Source organism: Trichoderma virens (genome assembly GCF_000170995.1).
Source record: "Trichoderma virens Gv29-8 chromosome Unknown TRIVIscaffold_38, whole genome shotgun sequence".
NCBI lineage: Eukaryota > Fungi > Ascomycota > Sordariomycetes > Hypocreales > Hypocreaceae > Trichoderma > Trichoderma virens.
In genome coordinates, this window is record NW_014013711.1 from 1 (window position 1) to 21,949 (window position 21,949).

General features: G+C 34.3%; 7 protein-coding genes across 7 annotated transcripts; 2 read left to right on the top strand and 5 right to left on the bottom strand.

Annotated features, from left to right (window-relative positions):
• Positions 1-1,432: 1,432 nt before the first annotated feature.
• Positions 1,433-2,925, bottom strand: TRIVIDRAFT_191752 (uncharacterized protein; the record flags this gene model as incomplete). The annotated part of the gene is made up of 2 exons (XM_014100768.1): positions 1,433-2,523; positions 2,922-2,925. The coding sequence occupies 2 exons, from the start codon at positions 2,923-2,925 to the stop codon at positions 1,433-1,435; spliced, it is 1,095 nt and encodes a 364-aa protein (XP_013956243.1).
• Positions 2,926-3,483: 558 nt separating this feature from the next.
• On the top strand, positions 3,484-4,356 carry TRIVIDRAFT_151270 (uncharacterized protein; the record flags this gene model as incomplete). Its single annotated transcript, XM_014100769.1, has 1 exon — positions 3,484-4,356. The coding sequence occupies one exon, from the start codon at positions 3,484-3,486 to the stop codon at positions 4,354-4,356; it is 873 nt and encodes a 290-aa protein (XP_013956244.1).
• A 2,869-nt stretch (positions 4,357-7,225) lies between these two features.
• On the bottom strand, positions 7,226-8,893 carry TRIVIDRAFT_151265 (uncharacterized protein; the record flags this gene model as incomplete). The annotated part of the gene is made up of 3 exons (XM_014100770.1): positions 7,226-8,126; positions 8,193-8,642; positions 8,700-8,893. 3 exons carry the CDS (start codon positions 8,891-8,893, stop codon positions 7,226-7,228), a joined length of 1,545 nt encoding a protein of 514 aa, XP_013956245.1.
• A 1,474-nt stretch (positions 8,894-10,367) lies between these two features.
• On the top strand, positions 10,368-12,469 carry TRIVIDRAFT_170454 (uncharacterized protein; the record flags this gene model as incomplete). The annotated part of the gene is made up of 4 exons (XM_014100771.1): positions 10,368-10,616; positions 10,672-10,700; positions 10,797-11,006; positions 11,090-12,469. 4 exons carry the CDS (start codon positions 10,409-10,411, stop codon positions 12,155-12,157), a joined length of 1,515 nt encoding a protein of 504 aa, XP_013956246.1.
• Positions 12,470-13,046: 577 nt separating this feature from the next.
• TRIVIDRAFT_151268 (uncharacterized protein) lies at positions 13,047-14,597 on the bottom strand (the record flags this gene model as incomplete). The annotated part of the gene is made up of 3 exons (XM_014100772.1): positions 13,047-13,209; positions 13,275-13,682; positions 13,738-14,597. The coding sequence occupies 3 exons, from the start codon at positions 14,595-14,597 to the stop codon at positions 13,047-13,049; spliced, it is 1,431 nt and encodes a 476-aa protein (XP_013956247.1).
• A 612-nt stretch (positions 14,598-15,209) lies between these two features.
• On the bottom strand, positions 15,210-16,557 carry TRIVIDRAFT_201495 (uncharacterized protein; the record flags this gene model as incomplete). Its single annotated transcript, XM_014100773.1, has 5 exons — positions 15,210-15,216; positions 15,294-15,541; positions 15,575-15,741; positions 16,169-16,463; positions 16,528-16,557. The coding sequence occupies 5 exons, from the start codon at positions 16,555-16,557 to the stop codon at positions 15,210-15,212; spliced, it is 747 nt and encodes a 248-aa protein (XP_013956248.1).
• Positions 16,558-17,338: 781 nt separating this feature from the next.
• TRIVIDRAFT_222502 (uncharacterized protein) lies at positions 17,339-17,717 on the bottom strand (the record flags this gene model as incomplete). The annotated part of the gene is made up of 3 exons (XM_014100774.1): positions 17,339-17,424; positions 17,477-17,579; positions 17,637-17,717. The coding sequence occupies 3 exons, from the start codon at positions 17,715-17,717 to the stop codon at positions 17,339-17,341; spliced, it is 270 nt and encodes an 89-aa protein (XP_013956249.1).
• Between the last annotated feature and the right edge of the window lie 4,232 nt (positions 17,718-21,949).

Sequence of the window (21,949 nt, forward strand, 5' to 3'; positions counted from 1 at the left end):
GCCTATATAATAATAATTATTTTAAACTTAGTTTTTTAAACTTTATTAAGCTTTTTTAAATTTTTTAAACCATAATGAATTATTTTTATATTTTATAATATTAAAGATTTTTATTAAAATAATATAAAATAATTTAATTAAAGCTTTAAAAACTTTATATTAATATTTAATTAAATTTTTTATAGTCCTTTTTTTTTTAATATATAACTACTTATATTTAAAAAAAATATAATTTACTATAATAAAAATTAATAAAAAAAATATTTATTTAATAAAAATACTTATATATAATTATAAAAACTTTACTTTTATTATAAAAATAACTATAATATATATACTTTTTATATTTAGAAATATTATTTATTATTTTATATTAATTATTTATATTATATTTTTTATAAAAAAAATAAACTATAATAAAAAAACTTAATTATTTAATAATATTTACTAAAGTAAAATGTTTTTAAATTTTCTATAATATAAATTTAAAAATATAATTTAATATAATATTAATATAAAAATATAAAATAAATAAAAAAAAAAGATTATAAATTAAAAAAATTAAACTAATAAATATTTTATATAATTAACTTTAAAAATAAAGTTAATAAAAAGAAATATTATATTATAATTTAACCTTTTATAAAGCTAAGAAAATATATATTTTAAAGTAAATCTTAAATTAACTAATTAATTAAAAGAAAATCATTTATATATAATACCTTTAATAAATTACTACTATAATATATTATAATTTAAAAATATTATAATATATATATAATTAAAAAAAATAACTAAATATATAAATTTTATTTATTATTTTTATTAAAATAATTTAAATAGTTAATTATTAATAAAATATTAAAATTAAATATAAATTATATTTTTTATTTTACTTTTATATATTTATAATTATAACTACTTAAAAATTACTTTTTATTTTTTTTACTAATATAAACTTATAACTTAAGCTTATTACCTTAAGAACCCCTACCCTATACTAAAAATAAAGATTAAAACATTATAAAAATTATATTAAATTATATTTTTAATTTATATTATAAAAAACTTATAAAAATTCTATTTTAATTTATATTATTAAAAAATTAAATATTTTAATTATAATTATTTTCTTATATAAAATATATTATAAATAATTAATATTTAAAAATGAAAATTTAAAAATATAAAATATATATATTAAAAATATCTTTATAAAATAATTAATAAAAATATATAATTTGTTTAAAATAAATATATTACTTTAAGTATATATAACTTTTAAACATTTTTATTAAATAATATATATATATATATATATATATATATATATATTAATTTATATAAGATTTTAATATTTTTACTTTAAGTATACCGTCATTTCTCACCCTGAATCCTATCACAATAGCTTTCAAATGTCGTAGTGAGAATTCTAAGCCCACTTTCCCAACAACGCCATAACACTAGCTCCTGAGAGTGTGTAAAATACCATCTGGCTCAATCGCTTCCCGTCTTTTGTTCTGTCGCACTCAAAAAGGAAGTCTCGCGCAAGCAAGTCGACCAGTCCAGTATAGATGAGAATTCCGGTTGAGAGGGAGTCAAGAACTCCCGACACAATATTGGCGGTAAACGAGTTGGGTTCGTATGTAGTTCGTAATCCAAGGCCGATGGCAATAGATAGCGGCGTTGTTAATCCGTATGCAAGACATAGCATCCATGGGAGCCAACTGGCATTTGTCGGAAATGGGATGGTTGCCATCCGCGCCCCAATTCCGAGACCCTCAAAAGACTGATGAAAGACAAGAACAGGATAAAGAGTAGAGAATTCACTGCCAACAACACCAAGATTAAGTCCAATGATAACGGAATGAAATATAATGCCAAATTCAAGGATCAGAAAGGCACCAATCTGCTGGCGAAAAGCGATCCCCTGGAGAGCTTCCCTGCTATGCCCCTCTACTGTACTAATTGCCTTGTTATCGCCACTATCCCTATTAGTTTGATTCGACGGAGCCTCCAGATTACCGCAGCAGTTATCTGGATGAGGGTTGGGTTGATTTGTGACCATCATTTGAATATCTCGCTCAGTCTGGGGGCCATGCTTCGATTCAATATAATATTTGGCTCCCAACTCGGTGAGGAAGGTCATGATTGCCCCAAGTAGAACGAGCGCTGGGCACCACGAGTAATCGGCCCAATGACCTGTCATCCCGACACAAGAAGTGCCACCAATCTCTTGGTAGGCAGGGTCTAAAAGATGTATAAAGGCTGTTGCAATAATGACTCCTGTCCCGATATAGCGGGCAGCAATATAGAGCCCAGCAGGAATACGCCAGGAAGGCTTGCGACTCGCTAGAACAGGGAAGAGAGTAACAGAGGTAGATACGACAAAGATAACAAAGATTGACGATATACGACCGCCGAGTTTGCCGTTGTACTCGTTTCCGCCAAGTTGTAGCGCGCATATGACTTTCGCTTGGTCGAGATTAGGGTCTGTAAGGTCCACGGAGGTGGGATCGAAGCCTGAGGGACTAGCCATGGCGAATACAAGAGCGAGCTGAGTAACTCGGTGGTTATATCAAACCCCCCCCTCTCCAAAAAAAAAATAGAAAAGAAAAGAAAAGAAAAAAGAAAGAAAGAAGAAGAAGAAGAAGAAGAAGAAGAAGAAAGAAGAAGCAAGAAGAAGAAAGAAAGAAAGAAAGAGAAGAAAAGAAAAAGAAATTCCGAGCACTTGGTACGTAGAGAAACGTTATCAATCTTAATAATCCCAAGGTATGAAGTAGCTTAAAAGCGAGAACTGCATCCTGCAGCTAACTGATGTTGTAAACGAAGGTAATAAATAACTATTGAGGTGCGAGTGAAAATTTTGCAATCGAAACTAGGACCTTGATGGCCTCAAAATAAACAGGATACAATTTCGCCCATCAAGGTAATATTAGAGACGCCTAAAATGGATAGTCTGGTCCACAGACAAGCGGCATTATTTTAACATTTTAACACGGCAAATCTCTCGCCTTGAATGATGGCAAAGATTCCAATTGAATTCGAGATCATTTTAGCCCTTTTAGCTCTACACAGTGATGAAAAAATTATTGGTATTTAAGCTAGTATATCTAGGATATACCATATACGTGTAATAAAAATCTGCTACGAACGCCATAGCTAACTTAATGTGATCATCAGTCTAAGGAAGTCAGAAGAAGAGGCTAATATCCAATGTGGTATTGGACTTATCCGCTGGATTGCACGATGTTGAAATGGCCAATCACGCAGCCACCCCGCGTTTATATGATTGCGGCTGGATAGGACCTTGATGGTTGGAGACTCCACATAAAGATCTCGGAGTCGACCAATATCTCCACGTAACTATAATACCATGCGTTGAGGTTCGCAAAGATCTTGAAGAGATTTCAATAAACTGAAGCTAAGAGGAAAGACTCAGAAGGCATAATCAGTCTCCAGAATTGTCTTCCAGCCATCGCCATGGCACCCTTTACACCACTGACTGCCTCATGTGCGCGTACAATCGCTGCCTATAGTGTTCACAGCCTTGAGTGCCTTGAGAGTGAGATCACCAAGGTTGAGCATCGCCTGGATTTGATCAACTATTGGAAAATTGAGCCTGGAAGCAGAGTCCTAGAGATCGGCTGCGGGGCCGGTACCTGTACTTCTGTATTGGCGGTAGCCGTGGGCCCTGACGGGCATGTTGATGGCGTGGATCCCGGATCCCCAGACTACGGTGCCCCAATTACACTGGCTCAAGGGCAAACTTACATCTCCAACAGTGTTGTTGGTGATCGAATTACTTGGCGCAATGCTGAGCCAACGGAATTCTTGAAGAAAAACAAAGACCTGAATTGGGACTACGTTGTTATGGCAGAATGCATCTGGTACTACTCTTATCCCAACGACTTAGTTAAAATGCTACAAGCTCTGAGAGAACGAGTTACTTCATTCCTTGTGGCTGAGTGGGCACTCAAGGCCACTGAACCTTTGGCAGTGCCGCACCTACTGGCTGCAATTACTCGCGCGTCACTTGAGGCTCACAATCCGAACAGCTACCACAACATCCGGTGCATGCTCACTCCAACAAACATAAAAGATATTGCCACCGCTACCGGGTGGAGCTTCAAAGAAGAGACTACCATTGTGCCCAATGAAAGGCATTTGGATGGCTATATGGAAGTCCAGATGATTAAGATGAAGGAATTCGATGAAGATGTAGATAGTCTTATTAAGGAGGACAGACTTAATATTATGCTAAAGGCATCGAAAGAAGCAATGGCGTACGCGCTTGAGGCATCTGGTGTAGTCAGAGCCCGCAGCATGGATGCCTGGCTTGCTCGATTTAACTAGACAGCAGTAACAGCGGGCTACATTAAGGAGTAAAGAAAGCCTAGTAAAAGCATAACGTAATAAACAATTAACTAACTAATTGCAAACACTATATTTTACTATTATAAATTAGCAGTTTTTCATAGATGTTAAATATATTTTTTAACTATTTTTCTTAAGTATTAAATATTAAAATAAACACTAATTATATTTTTATAAAAGTTATAATTTATTTATAATTATTATAAAAATATAAAAAGAAATTTATATAAATTATACTATATTAAAAAATAAATTTTTAATTATAATAAAATATAAATTAAAACAAAATTATTTATTTATATTTTAAAATTATAAATTATAAATTTTAATAATATATAATATTATAAATATTTTATAATATAATATTATAAATATTTTTAAATATAATATTATTTTAAGATTATTATAATTAAATAAATATAAATTTATATATAATAAAATATAAATGAAATTTATTAATATAATAATAAAAAAAACTTTAATATAAAAAAAATTAAAAAAAATTAAAAGTTTTAATTTTTTAAATTTAAAAATATATTATTTTAATATTAAAATAAATAAATTAAAAATATAAAAATATAGTTTTATAAATAAATTATTAAAATATAATAAAAACTTATAATAATTAATAAATATTTTAAAATAATTAGAAATATATTTAAAAAAATATTAATTTATTAAAAATATTTTAAAATAATATTAAAAATAGAAAAATTTATTTTATTTTAAAAAATATTCTTTAAAAAAAATACTTTTATATATTAAATAAAATTATAAAATTAAATTTTTTAAAAAAAAATATATTAAAATATTTTTTTATATAATTTTAATTAATTTTAATTTAAAATTTTTAAAAAATAAATTAAATATATATATATATATATATTTAAATTTTTAATTTATTTATTAAAGTTAAAGTTTTATTAAATATTTAACTAAATTAAATTATAAAGTTAATTAAAAAAACTTAAAGTTTTTTAAAATTATATAAAGTTATTTTAATTATAATTATATTAAAAAAATTTTAATTTATATAACTTAAAGTTACTTTATAAAATAGTTAATAATTTAAATTAAAATATTTTATTATAATTATAGTTATTAATTTTTTATTAAATAAAATTATATAAAATAAAAAAAATTTAAATTTATAATTTATTAAAAACTTTTAATAACTATAATAAATTAAATTATTTCTTTTTTTAATTTATTTATAAAATATTTTATTTTATTAATTTTAAAAATAAATAATAAATTATAATTAAATATTAATTATAAATAATTAAATAATATTAATATTAAAAATAAATTATTATTATTTTTAATTATAAAAATAAAATATTATTATTTTTAATTATAGAAATAAAAATAAATTATAAAAAAATAAATAATATATTTTATTAAATTTTATTAAAATTAAAAAAAAATATAAATAAAAATTAATTTTTAATATAAAAGTTAAATTTAATATAAAAATAAAAAGTTTAATATTATAATAGTTAATTTAATAAAAATTTATATTTTAATTTTTAGTTTAAATTTTAAAATAAATTTATAGTTTAATTTAATTAATAATAGTTAATTAAATTAAACATTAAAAATTTAAATTATATTATTAATAGAAATATAAAAAATATAATTATTTATTAACGTTTAAAATTAAATTTAATATATATAAAAAAACTTAAATAATAAAATTTAAATATAATATAAAAACTTTAAATTATAATTTAATAATTTAATTAAAGTAAAAAAAGTAATTATTTATTAAATAATAAAAATAATACTTATTTTTAAAAATAAATTATTTTTTTTTTAAAAAAACTTATTAAAATAATATAATATAAAAATGAAAAATCCTTATAGTAATTAAAAATAATTTAATAATTAACTAAAAATTTAATATATAAATAGCTAAAATAATTAAAAATAATAAAAAAATATTTATAATTATAATAAAAATAATAATTATTATAATAAAAACTTATAATAAAAATATAATTAATATAATAAAAAAAGTATATTAAAGCCTTAGAAATAAATAAAATAAATAAAGAAATTTAAATTATTTATAAAAAAAAAATATAAATTTATTAAGTTAATTAATAATTAATAATTAAAAATTTAATAATAATTATTTTAATTTTAATTTTTTTAAATAGTTTATTTTTTATATTTAGAAAAAATATTTTTAATATATAAACTTTTTTTAAAAAAATTAAATATTAATAAAATATAAATATAAGTAAGTTTATAATTAATTTATATTAAAAATTATATATTTAACTTAAATTTATATATAACTATATAAAATATTATATAAATTTAAATAAAATTAAAAATTTTTTTTTAAAAAAAACTATAATTTATTTAATTTAATATTTATAACTACAGCTGTTTAAAAACTACTTTCTGTCCTCTCTGCTAATATAAATCTATAACTTAGACTTATTACCTTTAGAACCCCTACCCTATACTAAGTATAGAGATTAAAACGTTAGATAACTTACTTTTTTATAAAGCTTAGGTTTATTAAATTAGCAAATTAGTAAGCTAGCCTAATATTAACGTTTTAGTATTAATATATAAATTCACTTTTATTAAATTTTAGAATTACTTTTCCCTAACTTAGCTATTACTAATAGCTAGGATAAAGAGCTTGATAGTTTAATCCCTTACGCCTACTGTGTGATAAAAATAAAATAACGAATATAGACACTATTTCTATTTAAAGATCAAAATAATATACTTCGTATATGTCAATTTGTAAAGCTAAACCTAATTTAAGCCTTAGGCAAAAACGAACGAACGAACGAAATGGGTCATTCCGTTTGAACGTTTCTCCTTTCTACCATCCAGGTTTGACGTTATCAAAAGCCACCTGTACTCCTTCGATCCCTCTGCGGCGTTTGATATTGACCTTGGGGTCTTCGCTCATAGCAGGTAATCCTAGCATGGTCTCCTTTCTCTTCGGTATGTTCCCTTTTCCCAGAGCATCGTCTGATGCGGGAGTAATGTCGAATTCTAGGAGTACTTTCCCCACAAATGCAAGAGTCATAGTAAATCCAAGGTAGCGACCTGGGCATTGGTGCATACCAGGAAGGCCAAAGACGTTTAGATGCTTAATTAACTCTGCATCTACCGATTCACCATTCCGGAGGAATCGGCGGGGCTGAAATTCGTCGGCATGTTCTCCCCATATATTCTTATCAAAGTTATGTAGGTGGATCGGAGTCATGATGATGGATCCCTTTTCAAGCCGATATTTGCCATCAAAGAGACTATCCTTATGCACTCCACGTGCAACCGGAGAATCACCATACACCCGTAGGAGCTCGTACCAAGTTGCCACCAGCAGTGGACAGTTGTTTCGGATTCTGTCAGCATCGATGATGAGGTATGGAGAGGAAGATGTCTCGACCAATCTGTTGAGTTCTTCCATCAGAGCGTCCCGAAGCTCTGGATTAGCTAAAATATGGCACAAGGCCCATGAGATAATATTTATAACGTTTGACATTAGTCCGACAATAGCAACTAAATGACAATCAGAGAAACACTCTGGAGGGATCTCGAGAGAATCGTAGAGTAGAGCGAGTCGCTCAAAAAGCGTCACGTCTTCTCCCCCGTATGCTTCATTGAATGCGGACTGAGCGATCTTCTCACGGACGTATTCCCGAGCTAAACGGAGTTCAGACGGTATAAAGAATGTGATCGGATTGCGTAATGTCTCTAGATTTTGGATGAATAGCCTGTCAAAATAAATGGTAATTTAGAAATAAGATGATGATACGGATTATATGGAGGCGATTGCTGACTTAAGATGCTGGCGGAAGAGTTTGTCTTCGAATGGACCTTGTTCGCCCCAAAATACGGCGCCCATTGAGCGCGAAAGAATATCAAAAGTCCAACTCCCAAGCCCAACATTAATTGATACGTCTTGAGTTGTAAATTTTTGACGCCAATATCCGTCAATCTTTTTTTCTAGCTGAAAAGCATACTTATGAAGATTCTGTAGGCTCCTCAATTCGCCATTGAACAATCGGGATAACCCCCGCTTGAAGTCACCCGTATCAGGATCTGTGAGAAACTTCTCACTGGCAGGGACGAGCCCCATTGCCGGTCCAACTGCAATATGGAATACAGCCATTAGACTTAAATGGCGCATACCAGTGAATTGTTTAACACTTGAGAGGTCTAATGGATGTATCAGGTGCATGTCTTGTCCGGGGAGCTTTAGGGTTGCTATCGGTGAGCGCTGAAGGGCACTGGTACTCATCCATGTAAGACAAGAAGTATAGTCAGTAGGATACTGTTCCACATACCATAGTGACGAAATGTATAAATTAGATCCTTTGGTTGCAATGTTGAAAATGTGACCCAAGAATGGAACCCATGAGGAATGGATAGGAGGGCTCAAAGATGTATCGGTCACATTTTTCCTCATTTTTCGGTGACCGAGTAAAAAATAAAGAAGCAGTGTGATTAGTGCACACAAAATCATTATCTGAGCCAACATCCTCACGTAGTCGTAATGAAGTGACCCATTAACAACTGCTTTGGTGGCACTCTCAGATGTTAAGGAAAGGGACAAACGGAGACATCCAATGTTTTCGACAGCGGAAAATCGTTGGCCCGCACAGCCTCCTTTTGGCTTAGCAACAAGTGAAAAATCAACGCCCTCCTGATGCAACACTATGACGGGGTGATCCTGTAGGATTCTATATCTGTACCTATTCGGCCCTTTGGAGACAAGAAGGATTTGGGGCTTAGACTCAGGGATCTCTGCAAGTGTGCAGGGGCAATGCGTGTAATTGACACTAGCGCTTACATGGGTATGCGTAATGAGAAAGGCTTCGGCGTGCATGGCCACTGAACTACTTTATTTGAATGACATGTGAAAATCGCCCATTGGCTTTAGTCAAGAATTTTCGATATGTTAGGACAATATAAGTTGAAGATAGGGTACTTTCCAAAATCTTCAGTCAGAGGTCTTGTATTACTCACAGTGGCATCCAAATCAGAGAATGGCCTACTAATGCATACATGGACCTTATCTTGTCATCATATGCATTCGAGCTCGACCAACACCTTTTTTTTCTGCTCAACTACATACTCCACATAACAGCGGGAGGGTGTAGTGGATGGTATTGAAAAATAGCCTTTAGGCTAAAGCATTAGGGGAGATACGACATCAAAAGAGAGCAGAGCATTAAATGAGAGAAATACATATTTGTGCATAAGCGATCATATATAGGAATTACTCGATAGTTCACAAAGATGACCTTAATAAAGCTAGCATAGTCCCTACGATATCTGAAGTCTTTTTAAGTCTTAATCTAGGGTACTTATTATTGAGCTTCGAGATTTTGACTTGGATAGTGAGAATTTGCCCTGCCGCTCATAACTAATCTCTTAGACTCCCAAAGCTTGAAAAAAGGTTAGTGCATGGTGCTTTATATGGATTATATCTAAGGATTTTGCGATAACAGGGGGCGTGGGGGTTAGATAGAGGACGCCTAATCTTAGATTATGCATTCTAGGCAGCTGAGGGTGGAATTTCCAAGACCTTACCAATTGGTTCTTATGTAGGTTTAGGAAGATACAAAGGAGCAGGAGGTTGCATTGAAATGCAAGGTGCAAGTGCTGCATGTCAATTGCAGCGTAACTCCTGTCATATCAAATAACCCTACGTAATTAATATATACACCCTAAATCTCACCCCTTCTCACTCCTACGCCCGTAAGTTTCTTAAAAAAGAAGAATTCTCTCATAATCCAAATAGATTAACCGATAGTGGAATTCTAAAAGGAATTGTTGGTAAGACGTAGGATTTGCGCCCCCATTACGGAATCAACAATGTACTCTTGATGTGATGAGGCCTATTTTTTTTCTTGTTGAAGAGGGGAAAACTGGATAGACATAACTTAAGCTGACAACATCAGTATGTTCTCTTGTAAATTCTCTACTTAAGGTCTGCCTTCCCTGATATTTTCGATTCCAGAGAGATTAGGAGCAGTCTTGTGAAGGCACAATGTCGCCAATGTCGCTTTTCTTGGTTGGACTAGCCTTTGCGGCATTTTGGGGCTTTTTCCAGGTCTTATACAACGTCTTTTTCCATCCACTACGGAAATTTCCTGGACCATGGCTCGCTGGGGCTACGTCGGGTTGGAAAGCGTACAAGGAGGTCATTAAGGGCGAGACACTAGCACAAGAGCTCTTTGATCTTCATAGGCGATATGGTAATGTGTAACATCGAAATAATAATTGAGAAGTAACCTCTAACACGAGTAATAGGTGAAATAGTCCGTATTTCCCCAAATGAGGTAAGAAAAATTATTTGTGCCATACATCCTCCACCCCATCTTTTTCCTTGTCAAGATTCTGAGTGGCTGATTTTTATATAAATTGTCTTTGTGTAGCTGCATTTTGGAAACCCAAATGCATTTCACGACATCTATCACAGTAGCAGAAGATGGGATAAAGATCCTGGTCTTTACCGAACACCTGGAGTTAAATCCGGATCCTTTGTGTTTTTGAAGTATGACCAGGCTAAGGAACGAAGAGAGGTCCTCTTACCAATTTTCTCTAAGAAAGCCATTCAAAACCTCGAGCACTTGGTTTGGCGAAATGTGAGTAGTGGCTTTGTTGTTTTATATCTCCGGAAACATGCACGTTTTTTTTTTCTTGCATATTAACCAATATCACATGATAGGCAACACGTTTAGCATCTTCCATCACGAAGGCGAATGTAACACAAAGCTCTATCGACCTTCTCTTTGCATTTCGCTCTTACACTCTCGACACTATCATGTGCTTTACATTTGGTAATTGTGTCAATGCGTTAGAGGCTCCTGAGTTTAGAGATCCTTTGATTCTGGCCATGGATGCTAGCTTGCGAGCTTTACCCGTGCTCAAGAACTTCCCTTTGGTCCGTAACCTGATTTACGCTGTACCTCCTGGCCTGGTCATGCGTATTCTGCCGGATGCCAAGCGACTGGCTCCACGGTTGTATCAAGTTCGTGACTTGATTCAACAGCAGCTGCAGGTCGTGTTACAATGCCCGTCAAAACTGGACAGCGTGTCGCACCAAACCATCTTCCATCGAATGCTTGACCCCCAAGCATACCGCAGAAAGTCGGTTCCGAACATGACTTCCCTGCATGATGAAGGTTTCACTCTCATATTTGCAGGTGCTAATACAGTAGCTGACACATTGCTCATGGGTCACTGGCACACAATGAGAAGACCAGATTTACTCGCGCAGTTGAGGCAAGAGCTTGTTACAGTGTGGCCGAGCCTCGATACTGAGCCGACGCTGAAAGATCTTGAAGCTCTGCCGCTACTTACGGCAACCATCAAGGAATCTCTACGCTTTATTCCATCAGGTGTATCCCTGACGCGTGTTGTGCCTCCCGGTGGCGCGGTAATATCGGGCAAACATATCCCGGGGGGCGCTGCAGTCGGTATGGCAATTCTACACGTGCACCAATCTGCTGAGGTCTGGGGCGACGATGTTCTCGACTTCCGCCCTGAGCGGTGGCTAGAGGACGGAAAGAAAGACCTGGATCACTGGCTGGTGCCATTCAGTCGAGGGCCGCGCATGTGCTTCGGCATAAATCTTGCCTGGGCCGAGCTATACATCGCTTTTGCAACCATGATTCGGCGCTTCGATCTAGCCATCGACGGCACGACACCAGAAGATATGGAATGGCGCGAGTGTATCGCAGCCTACTATCCAAGACGGCACCTGCATGCCTGGTGCCACCCAGCCCAGTCATAAAAGACAATTTAATGACTTATTTATTAAACGGGTTGTTTCGCATTTAGATCCCCCCCTTTTTTGGATTAATATACATAAAGATAACCATAAGCTAGTGCTAGGGTCAGGGTAGTGGAAAGATTAAAAGCATATTATACAAACCAACATAAATGATTGGGTGAAGGCAGGAAGGTTATAGAGTTATCTATGTATTGTGGTGCTTATATAAAATACTAACACACAAAGTATGGAACTCATAAGAATTAGCAGTGCTTTATAGTTTTAAGCAAGGGCTTCAGATTGAAAATATTATTTATATATATTGCTTCTAAGAATATTGCTTTTTATCGGGCAAATTGTGTGCACCAACAGACACTGCGTAACTATGTATTCTGGGCTAATGCTATAAGATATAAAAAGTTTTAGGTAAACGTTAAATGCTTAACGACCTTAGGAAGGACATTGGGATATAATAATAAAATTACTATATTTTAGTAACTAAGTAATTATATATTTTTAAAAAGTAATGATTATATTTAACTTTCTGCTTGAAATACTAATATCCACTTATAACCTAGGGTTATTACTTTAGGAACTTTTACCTTATACTAGGAATAGGGATTATAACATTATAACAAGAGGCACCAAAATTCAATAAAAATTAAGCAATATATAAGCGCTAATGCAAGTTATCTAACAAAAGATACTAATTTTATTTTTTCAGCAATTAGAAAATATCTATAGCCAAATCCAACTTTTCTATTATTATAATATCCGCCGCAGGAATGTAACAATATAGTCACAGCGCTAGACTGGCTCCTTTACAGCAAGCCGTTTACCCAATTGATTGGATAACATGTCTACTCCGATCAAATAACATACTTGAACCTCATTAGCAGAATTTCAATAACTATGCCAAGATAAAACTCACCGGGATAAAGATATACGGGACTTCTTTCTCGTATCGCTTCCAGGCTTCGCCATATTTTCTCCGGCATCTAATAATATCTCTCCTTGTTCGATGAATGATCATGACCATGAAGAAAACGAAATAAAACCATGGAAAGGGGCTCCTACCAGCAGACAGTCAGCCACCAATACAACTCTACACAATCCTGCATACTCTAGAAGAACTTACTCGAAGCCGGTAATCAACCCCCAGGACATAGAGAAGAACATATCAGGGACATAATTTGGCTTTCGGATAATTGCAAACCATCCGTCGACCAGTATATGATCACCTGTATCGGTTTCTATAGTCTTGGGATTCTCAATCGATTGCCATGGAACTTGAGGAAAGGTGTTGCGCTTGATGAGTTGACCTTTTTCCTTGTGGCGGAATGCGTTCTTTTGGCCATTGGCACTATCCCACATCCAGTACATGAAAAGATATACAACTGCAAGCAATGTGAAAGAGAAATAATTCCAGTGGTATTCGGATGGGTTGTGATTGGCCAAGTAAAGAGCACAATGACAATAAGTAAAGGGAACACCGGCCATGTTCCAAAAGGTAAGCAAAAAGCCCAGCTTCTCGAAATACATATCCCTAGGCCAACGTTAATTAAATGTAACTTAGGGCGCCCTGTCCCCATTTAGCTTACCAGCTCGTAATAATCATTTGCTCAGCTTTGGCGCAAGCGTTGGTGTATAGGAAATGAGCCCCAACTAGGAAGAGTACCTCTTTTGAGACGTAGCCGTAGGTTTCAAACTGGCGAGCAGCTACGGAGCAAGTAATGAGGAATAGGATGAACCACGGAATTCTCACTTCATAGAACATTTTGAAGTCCAAAATGCCGATACGAGGATTCAGTTCAGCACCCATGAAAAAGTCGTATATGGGATAGCCTGTAAGCCGATGCGTTCGTCCACGTACGATAGCTTGGAAGTAGACGATGAAGCTGTTGAGAAATCCAGACAGGATTGCAACGGTCATAAGAGGTCCAAACTCGTCAATTAGCGTATACAATGGGAATACGCGTGTGGTGTGCAGCACGGCGGCAATGATTAATGTTGCATAAAAGCTGCAATATGCGGAACAGTAATAAGGAAGCTTTTTGCCGCCTTCGTGTCTCAATGGACGACCGTAATTCGATACTCCGGGCATATAGCAGTACATAAGTGCCTCCACAATGAAAAATATCCAATAGATTGCCCAAGCTTTCGCAGTTGGATAGGCCCCCTCGGAAACCAACAGAAAGAGGTGCTGACCAAAGTCAGTCCAAGTCTGGTTGACCTCGGGCATTGGCAAGTGCCCATCATAGTACGTTGCACCTATCCACATGTACCACATCAGTAGGGGGAAGCCCGTCATTAACAACGCTGCACCAATCGAGCCACCAAATTCGAATTCGTTTGACGCGCCATCTGTAAACTTGGTTGTGTTATTTGATGCGTTCTCGTGATGCTTCTCACTGGACAAGATAGCGGCATCAGAAGGAGGACATCTCTGTTTTGCAGCCATGGTGGCGGCGGATAAAGAGGTCAATGGGGTCTGCGGAAGACGCCAAGCTGTGCGTTGGGAGAGTTCACGGAAGCGGATTTAATGAAAAAGACACGCGCGTGCCCTCTTATAGTTTTGCGAACGGCCTGCCTTTTCATATCCAACAGCAGTACATCAGGTGACTGCACGTGCATCCGGCTCGTGAACCCTGGGGCAAAGAGACATTTAATTGGGATGTGGCACCCCGTCGACTCGGAGACTACAGGTAGTGAGTGGCACAGATGCACAGCCAAGCTTCCTTCGGCCAGGAGTGCATGCAATACCTACCTAGGTACTCCGTAGTCGTCTGTAGCCTCGTTTATTTAAGATTACCTTCTCGTTGACTTGCAGCGGCATCGCAATCAGCAGTATCAGGTTAGTGTGACTATGCAAATAAATTGCACCACAGGTAAGATGTGGCTTGCTCGCGTCCTTTATTTTACGCATCACACTCCCACGTATATTTGGGGCCGGCTAATATCTACTGTTGGCCCTTTGCAACCGAAAGGAAGCAAACATAACACTAAGGTACCCACCCACACAGACATGTAAGCATAGGTGGGTAGCCTGAGCCAACAACATGAGGGGTTTTTTTTAATCCCTAAATAGATGATAGTACAAGTACTCCACAGTTAAGACAAGGCCACGTCCACCAACACTAGCAATGGCATCACTAACCTGAGCCGACGCGGTCTGGCAAGGTAGACAACTACAACCACTTTTACTTCGTCAAAATATAAGACGACAGTAATTAACAGCTGCCTCACTTCATATACGGGAATCCCTAGGTCAGGACATATCAAAGTCCCTGTAGGAGCCACCACCTGAACCACCGCCACCAGAGATACTGCTTGGAATGGGGATGGGAATAATTCCAGGGAGAGGCCCATTATTGCGACTATAAGAGTTAGATTGTGATATTGAGTCTATAATTACTTTAACTCAAATAGTCTATATACCTTGCTCCAGACATCAACACCTTCGTCCTTGCCCAGGTCTGAACCTGGAAGAGCTTTTATCTCTGACTCGTCGGCGTGGATAATGTTACGATCCTTATCAATGTCGATGATGGCTGATGGCAGGCCTCGAGCTGGCACAGAAACATTGCCGAGCTTCTTCTCGAGATCTATGATTTATACGTCTAGCTGCTTAAAGCGAGAGCTGATAAATTTCGACATGTTCTCTGCTCCATCCTTTTCCAACTCTGCCTTGGTGTTTTGCGATTGAATGGCCTGCAGCTTGCCCTATCGAAGCAGCCATTCATCTTTCCTGGTTTCCAGGTTATTCAAGGCGCCTATCAGCAACTAGTTATTGCCCATGTCTTTCACATCTTTTCGAGCGTCGGAAGCTGCCTTCTCAAGCTTGTAGAGATTCTCAGTTGCTTTTCTAAGCTCTTCAGCGGCGTTGCTCTCTTCTTTTTTTGTATTCATTCTTCTTGGTGGTTAAATCTCCTCTTGGTTGATCCATCTTATTCTTCACAGCCTCTGTGTCTGTTTTTAGTTATTCACCGACCTTTCCAATTTCTTCCGATTTCTTCGCGATCTCTCCCATACCCCCTCCTACCACCCCTTCCAATATGGCCAACCTAATAGCCTTTTTGGTAGTTATTTCTCCGTCGATCTCCGCTTTGCGCGTATCGTTCGCTTTTTCTTTTTCTAACCCAAGATTTCTAATTTTATCTTTGGGTGTACTTTGCTCCAATTTTGGCTTTTCTGAGTCGCTTTGTAGTTGCGCCTTCAAGGATCCGATTTTATCATATGCAGTGGATTTTTCTAGGTACTTCTTCTTTGCGCCTTCGAAGATCCTTTGCAACTTGGCAAGCCCGTCATCGTCGCGTTCCCGGAACGACTGCGATTCTCTTCAGCATTCAATCTTTAGCGGGAAAAAAAAAGAATCCTTTTCATTTACTTACGCTGTCATGGGCGGCAAAGGCCTCCTTCATTCGTTTGAGATTGTCCAATTTCCATGCGCAAGACGTCTGGGACAATCGGGTTGCGATTACGAAAGTCAAGTGCCTTTGCCCTGCAGAGGTACGCCCTTGATATATATAATCAGCATAGTTGACCAAGTTGACCAAGTTATTCATGTCGCACTTACTAGTTTCTCGGTTCAAGTGTGACTGCGGCCCATTCGGTGCCGTCGAATGCGTAAATCATAGAATCTCGAGTGGCTTCCTACACTGCTGTCAGCTTATAGTTCCCTCTAAGACTGGGGCCCTTACGGCTCAGACCTTTGCTTTCTCAATTCTAGCCATGATGAAGTAGCGATCAACAAGCGCTAGTATTATGTTCAGCAGCTGCCTCCAGCGTCTGGAGAGTTGTCGTACCAAGAGCGTAATTCGACTCGGAATTTGTCTCCATTTACGACCCAGTCCATCCACTTTGCGTGGGTTTCGGATTGAGCCTAACTAGCATTAGTATTTTCTTTTTGGCTCCAGCTTTGTAAATAAATTGCGTATGTACTCTTTTAGTTTTTCTTTGCCTTTCGCTGAACTGTGCAGAACTTTGATGTTCCGGGCGGTTCATTTTAGCATCTTGTAGTGGTGGTTAGCAAGGCCTTCCTGCGAGACTTGGGAGATATGTCATCAATACCAATCGCATCATTTCTCGCTTCACCTAACCTGCCACGTGCTTCGGCCCAGGCCATCTGCTTTTCAACATATCTTTCAATTAGTTTCGTCTCGCCCAAACTGCTCGGCCTTCTTCTTTGCTTCTTTGACGCGGTCAGAAGAAAGTGGCTTCTTGGATGGCGGCAGCGTGGTACGGAGAAAAGTCATTTGCCTGTCCGTATCTCGTGGTGATGTCCACACCTAAGAAGCATCAGCATATGATTATCTTTTCCTAGAAATACCTGTTACATACTGTTGAGGTTGACCTCTGTTGATCTAATGTCCGTCTTTCGAGGAACCGGAGTGTCGAGGGCGGTATAGTAGCTGCGGGCGACACCTTTTCTTCTAGGACCAAGCTGAGAGGACCGAAATTAGGATTTTCAGAAACTAACTATGTTCGCTGAACGACTAACCATGATTTTATCTAGAGGAACCATCGAATCGACCAATCTGGACTCATTGGTGTGTACTTCTTCATGACGATCCACGGTCATCTTAGTTGGATTTTCTGAGACAAAGCTGTTGTGACCGTCAGCCGATGTGTTTCGTCCATTGTGTAGGATATAGGGCTAATACCTTCCTCCTATAGTAGTGTCGATTACCTAGCCTAGAATAGAGATGGTGAGAAACTGTTCAAAGGCACATGGCATAGACTTGATGATGGCTTCTCTCAGCTTCGTGCTGATGTTGTCCATCACCTTGACAGCATCTTCTCGTGTAATGTTAGGCATCTTGAGTATTTCCTGTAATGGAAGAAGCCTTCTCTTTCTGAAGAAGCAAATGGCGAACTGAATGATAATTCTTGTCTCTGTTTCCCTAAGAGTGGGTCATATCGAAGCCCCCATCTAAATTGAATCCAGCGCCAAGAGGCCTCTTTGTTCTTGGATATAATGAATGAACTGTCCCAAGTAACGTAACCCAAATTTCTGAAGCAACCTGAAATACGGGTAAATTTGAAGCTTGTTCCAGACCGCCATCCATGACCCTCTCTTGGGCTTGTGACATCCCGTGGCTTGCTGAACCTCTTGTGGTGTGCGGATACCCGAATCCGTCGATACTGCAAGCCAAGACACATGTAGGTAAAATCCATGTATTCCTGAAGTAGAATCTCGCCTCATACAAACAATCAAAAGTAGCCCGTTCTTCCGTAGATCTCATCTTTGGACGACTTACCGCGAGGTGATGGCCCACGTCTTTGCTTATCATTGATGTGCTATATTCCATTAAGCGCCGGTAGCTTAGGTTCAAGTCAACCAATTAGCTTCCGAATCATTCAGCTCATCTCCATTTTAGAGTCTCGTGGTCTTTTGTTCAAGGTATAACCTGTGGGTAAGGATAAATCGTACTCAATAATTCCCCACTACTGGATTATGCCAATCAGCGATTTCCGTCCAGGAATGTTATCGTCAAGATTTCTGTCGTTGAGGGCTGGATTGACCAATGTCATTACATGAACATAGCCGCTGTGTCCGCGTAGCAGTACAATTTTCATATTAATATTTAGAAATAAGCTGGATGTCTAAATGCATTGAACTATATTACGAGTGTATGGAGCACACGGGATACATTCAAAATGCTCCAAGCGAGATCATCCCCTAAGAAGTCGTTTACAAAGTCCCTAATCTGATTATAGCGCCTCTGAAGTCTTGAGAGAGGTGCGACGTAGTTGTGGCTGGGCAATTATTGAACTAAGCAAGGCTGAATCCAATTACTCACCGTAATTGAGCTGACAGCTGAGATTCAGTATTAGCAATATTTCCCATTAGAGATGTGACTATAACGCCACTGCTCGTTCCTGGCAAAGCCAGGCCCTCTCCAGACTGGACGAAGTGCGGATAATGGCTTATTAGTGGTTCGAGAACAGTGACGAGGAGTGCCGCAATGCCCGTTTAAGCGCTTGGTAGGTCTGTCGGGGGTAGGCAGCGGTATATGCTGGGGAGCATCAGGGACACTTCAAGGCACGTAACATGAATTTTTGAATGATAGCTTCATTGGCGTCTCCTGGAAGCGAGTCGTCCTTTTTCGCGTCTTGCGCGACTTGTGTTTGTTTGCTTCACCACGGTACTCCAATACCTTGACATGTGTCTGAGGGCGTCGGAATTTTATAATTCGTAAAGGGTATTAGGTAGTATTTACCTTGGCAAGTCTTTTTTATCCATGACAAAAATAAATATATCCCTGGCAATAAAACTCCATATAGTGGCTTTAGTAAAATAAATGAATGAAAAGTAATCTGATGAGAGAAGAAAATGGAAGACAAGCAATATCGACTAAGCGCTTTAATGAATTATAAAATAGTTTCTTGGACGACAGAGCGTATAAGCGGTGTTAAATACTAATGAGATGGGTTATTCCCACGAGCATCCGAACAATACGCCTGTGCGATCGTCTCGGCACAAATATAGCCTGTATATCCTTTCAACCTTGGCCTTTTATAGCCAATATCCAACTGTTCACTGTTGTTCACAGCTGGTGGTACGGCGTATCCGAACATTGCCCGGCAACGGAAGCACCGCGACTTGACGTCGAATGAGGGACAAGAAAAGGGCGCGGGTGTTTCTTGCTGGTGATTTGCAGTTTGCCCTGGCACGGCGTTCCATTGGGCCAATAGGTTCTGACGAGCGGTAACGCGCTGTGGCCGGAAAGGAAGATACGGAGTATTGTTAAAATTGGCCATCAGATTGTTGGAGAGCGTGGGCATATTTAGTAAGCCATTGCCTTGAACAGGAGCTTGGCCTGGGCGCCATGTGTGCCGCACGACTCTTGCCCACTCACTCATCACCCTATATGGATACCAAATGTCTTGAGAAGTCGTTACAACGATTACTGGGTTATTGTTCTGTTGCCCTGCGCATACGAACACGGTGGCGGGAATTCCTTTGCGTGCTTGAATATGCATCGGAAAGTTGTTGGGAGGAGCCGGGATCTGTCGTATTTCCATTTCCAAAGACCAAAGTCTGGAAGTTATCTTAGGCGGAGATGAGATTTTATGTTTGTTTGTTTATTTATTTATTTTATTATTAACGTCCACTAAGTAAAGTAGTTATATAAGTCTTTATTTAAACATTAAGGTAGTAAAAGCTGCAGTTATTTAAACTTTATATTTATTATATTTTAATTTAATAAAAAAAATAAAAAGAAATATTAATTTATATTTATAAAAAAGGGACTATATAAATTTATTTTTTTTATTAATTTTTAAAACTTTTTATAGTTTTTATAATTTAAAAAATATATAAAATATATAGCTTTAAATTAAAAGGTTTTTTTAAAATATTTAAAAAAAAATATAATTATTTAATATTTTATAAAATATTTTTAAATCTTAAGTTTATTATATTTATAAATAGGTTTTATATTAAAATTAAATTTTTTATAATATTTTATAAAATTATTATATTTAAATTTTTTAATTAAAAATTTATAAAAAATAAAATATAAAAATAAAATTTAAATAATATTATAAAAATATTAAATTATTAATATTTATAATATAATAAAAAATTATTATTTTAATAAATTTTTAATATTAATTTTTATTTTTATTTTTTATTTATTTTTTAATATAAATAATTATAATATAATTATTTATATATTTTAAAAATTTTAAAAAATTTTTAATTAATTTATTTATTTTTTTATTATTTAATATATTTTTATAATTAAAAATTTATATTATTTAAATAATAATATATAATTATAATTTTTTAATTTTTTTTTTAAATTTATATATATATTTTATAATAATATTAATACAGTTTTTAAAATTTTATTTACTATTATAAAATTATTTAAAAAAAATATTTTTTTAATATTTAAATTTAATATAATATATATTTTAATAAATTTTATAATTTTAAAAACTTTAATTATTTTTATATTATAAATTTTAATATTTATTAAATAATTATAAAATAAAATAAATTTATTATTATAATATATAATAATATTTTACTTTATATTTTTTATTTTATTTTATAATTTATTTAAATATATTAAAAATATAATTTAAAAAAAATTATTAAATAACGTAAAATATTTTTTTATTACTTTAATTTTAAATAAATTATAAAAGTTTAATTTTATTAAAATTATTTTATTATTTTTAATAAAAAAAAAAGTTTAATTATTTTATTAATTAAAAAAGTTATTTATTATAATTTAATTATAAAGATTTTAAATAAAAGTTTTTTATTAATATATTTATTAATAAAATAATTTATATTTAAATTAATAAACTTTATTAATATTTAAAGTTTTACTTAAGTAAATATTTTAAATATAAATAAAATTTTAGATTTTTTATATATAATTATTAAATTAATTATTTTTTAAATTAAAAAAATTATTTTAATTATTATTTTAAAAATTTTATTTATTTTTTTTATTAAATTAAAAATATTAATAATTATTTATTTAAAAAAGCTAAAAAAATTTTATTTTTTATTATTAAGTTATTAAACTTTTATATTATATAAAACTATTAAAATAATATAAATTTTAATTATAAATATTATTATATTTAAAAAAAAAACTTTTTTATATTTTATTAAAAAACTTAAAAAAATTTATTATTTTTAAAATTTTTTTAATTATTATTTTTATATATTTTTTAAAAAGAAATCTAAAGTTAAAATAAACTTTTAACTATTTAATTAAATTTTATAATATAATAATTTTTCTCTTAAAGTTTATATTTTTTTTTATATATTTACTTTTTAATATA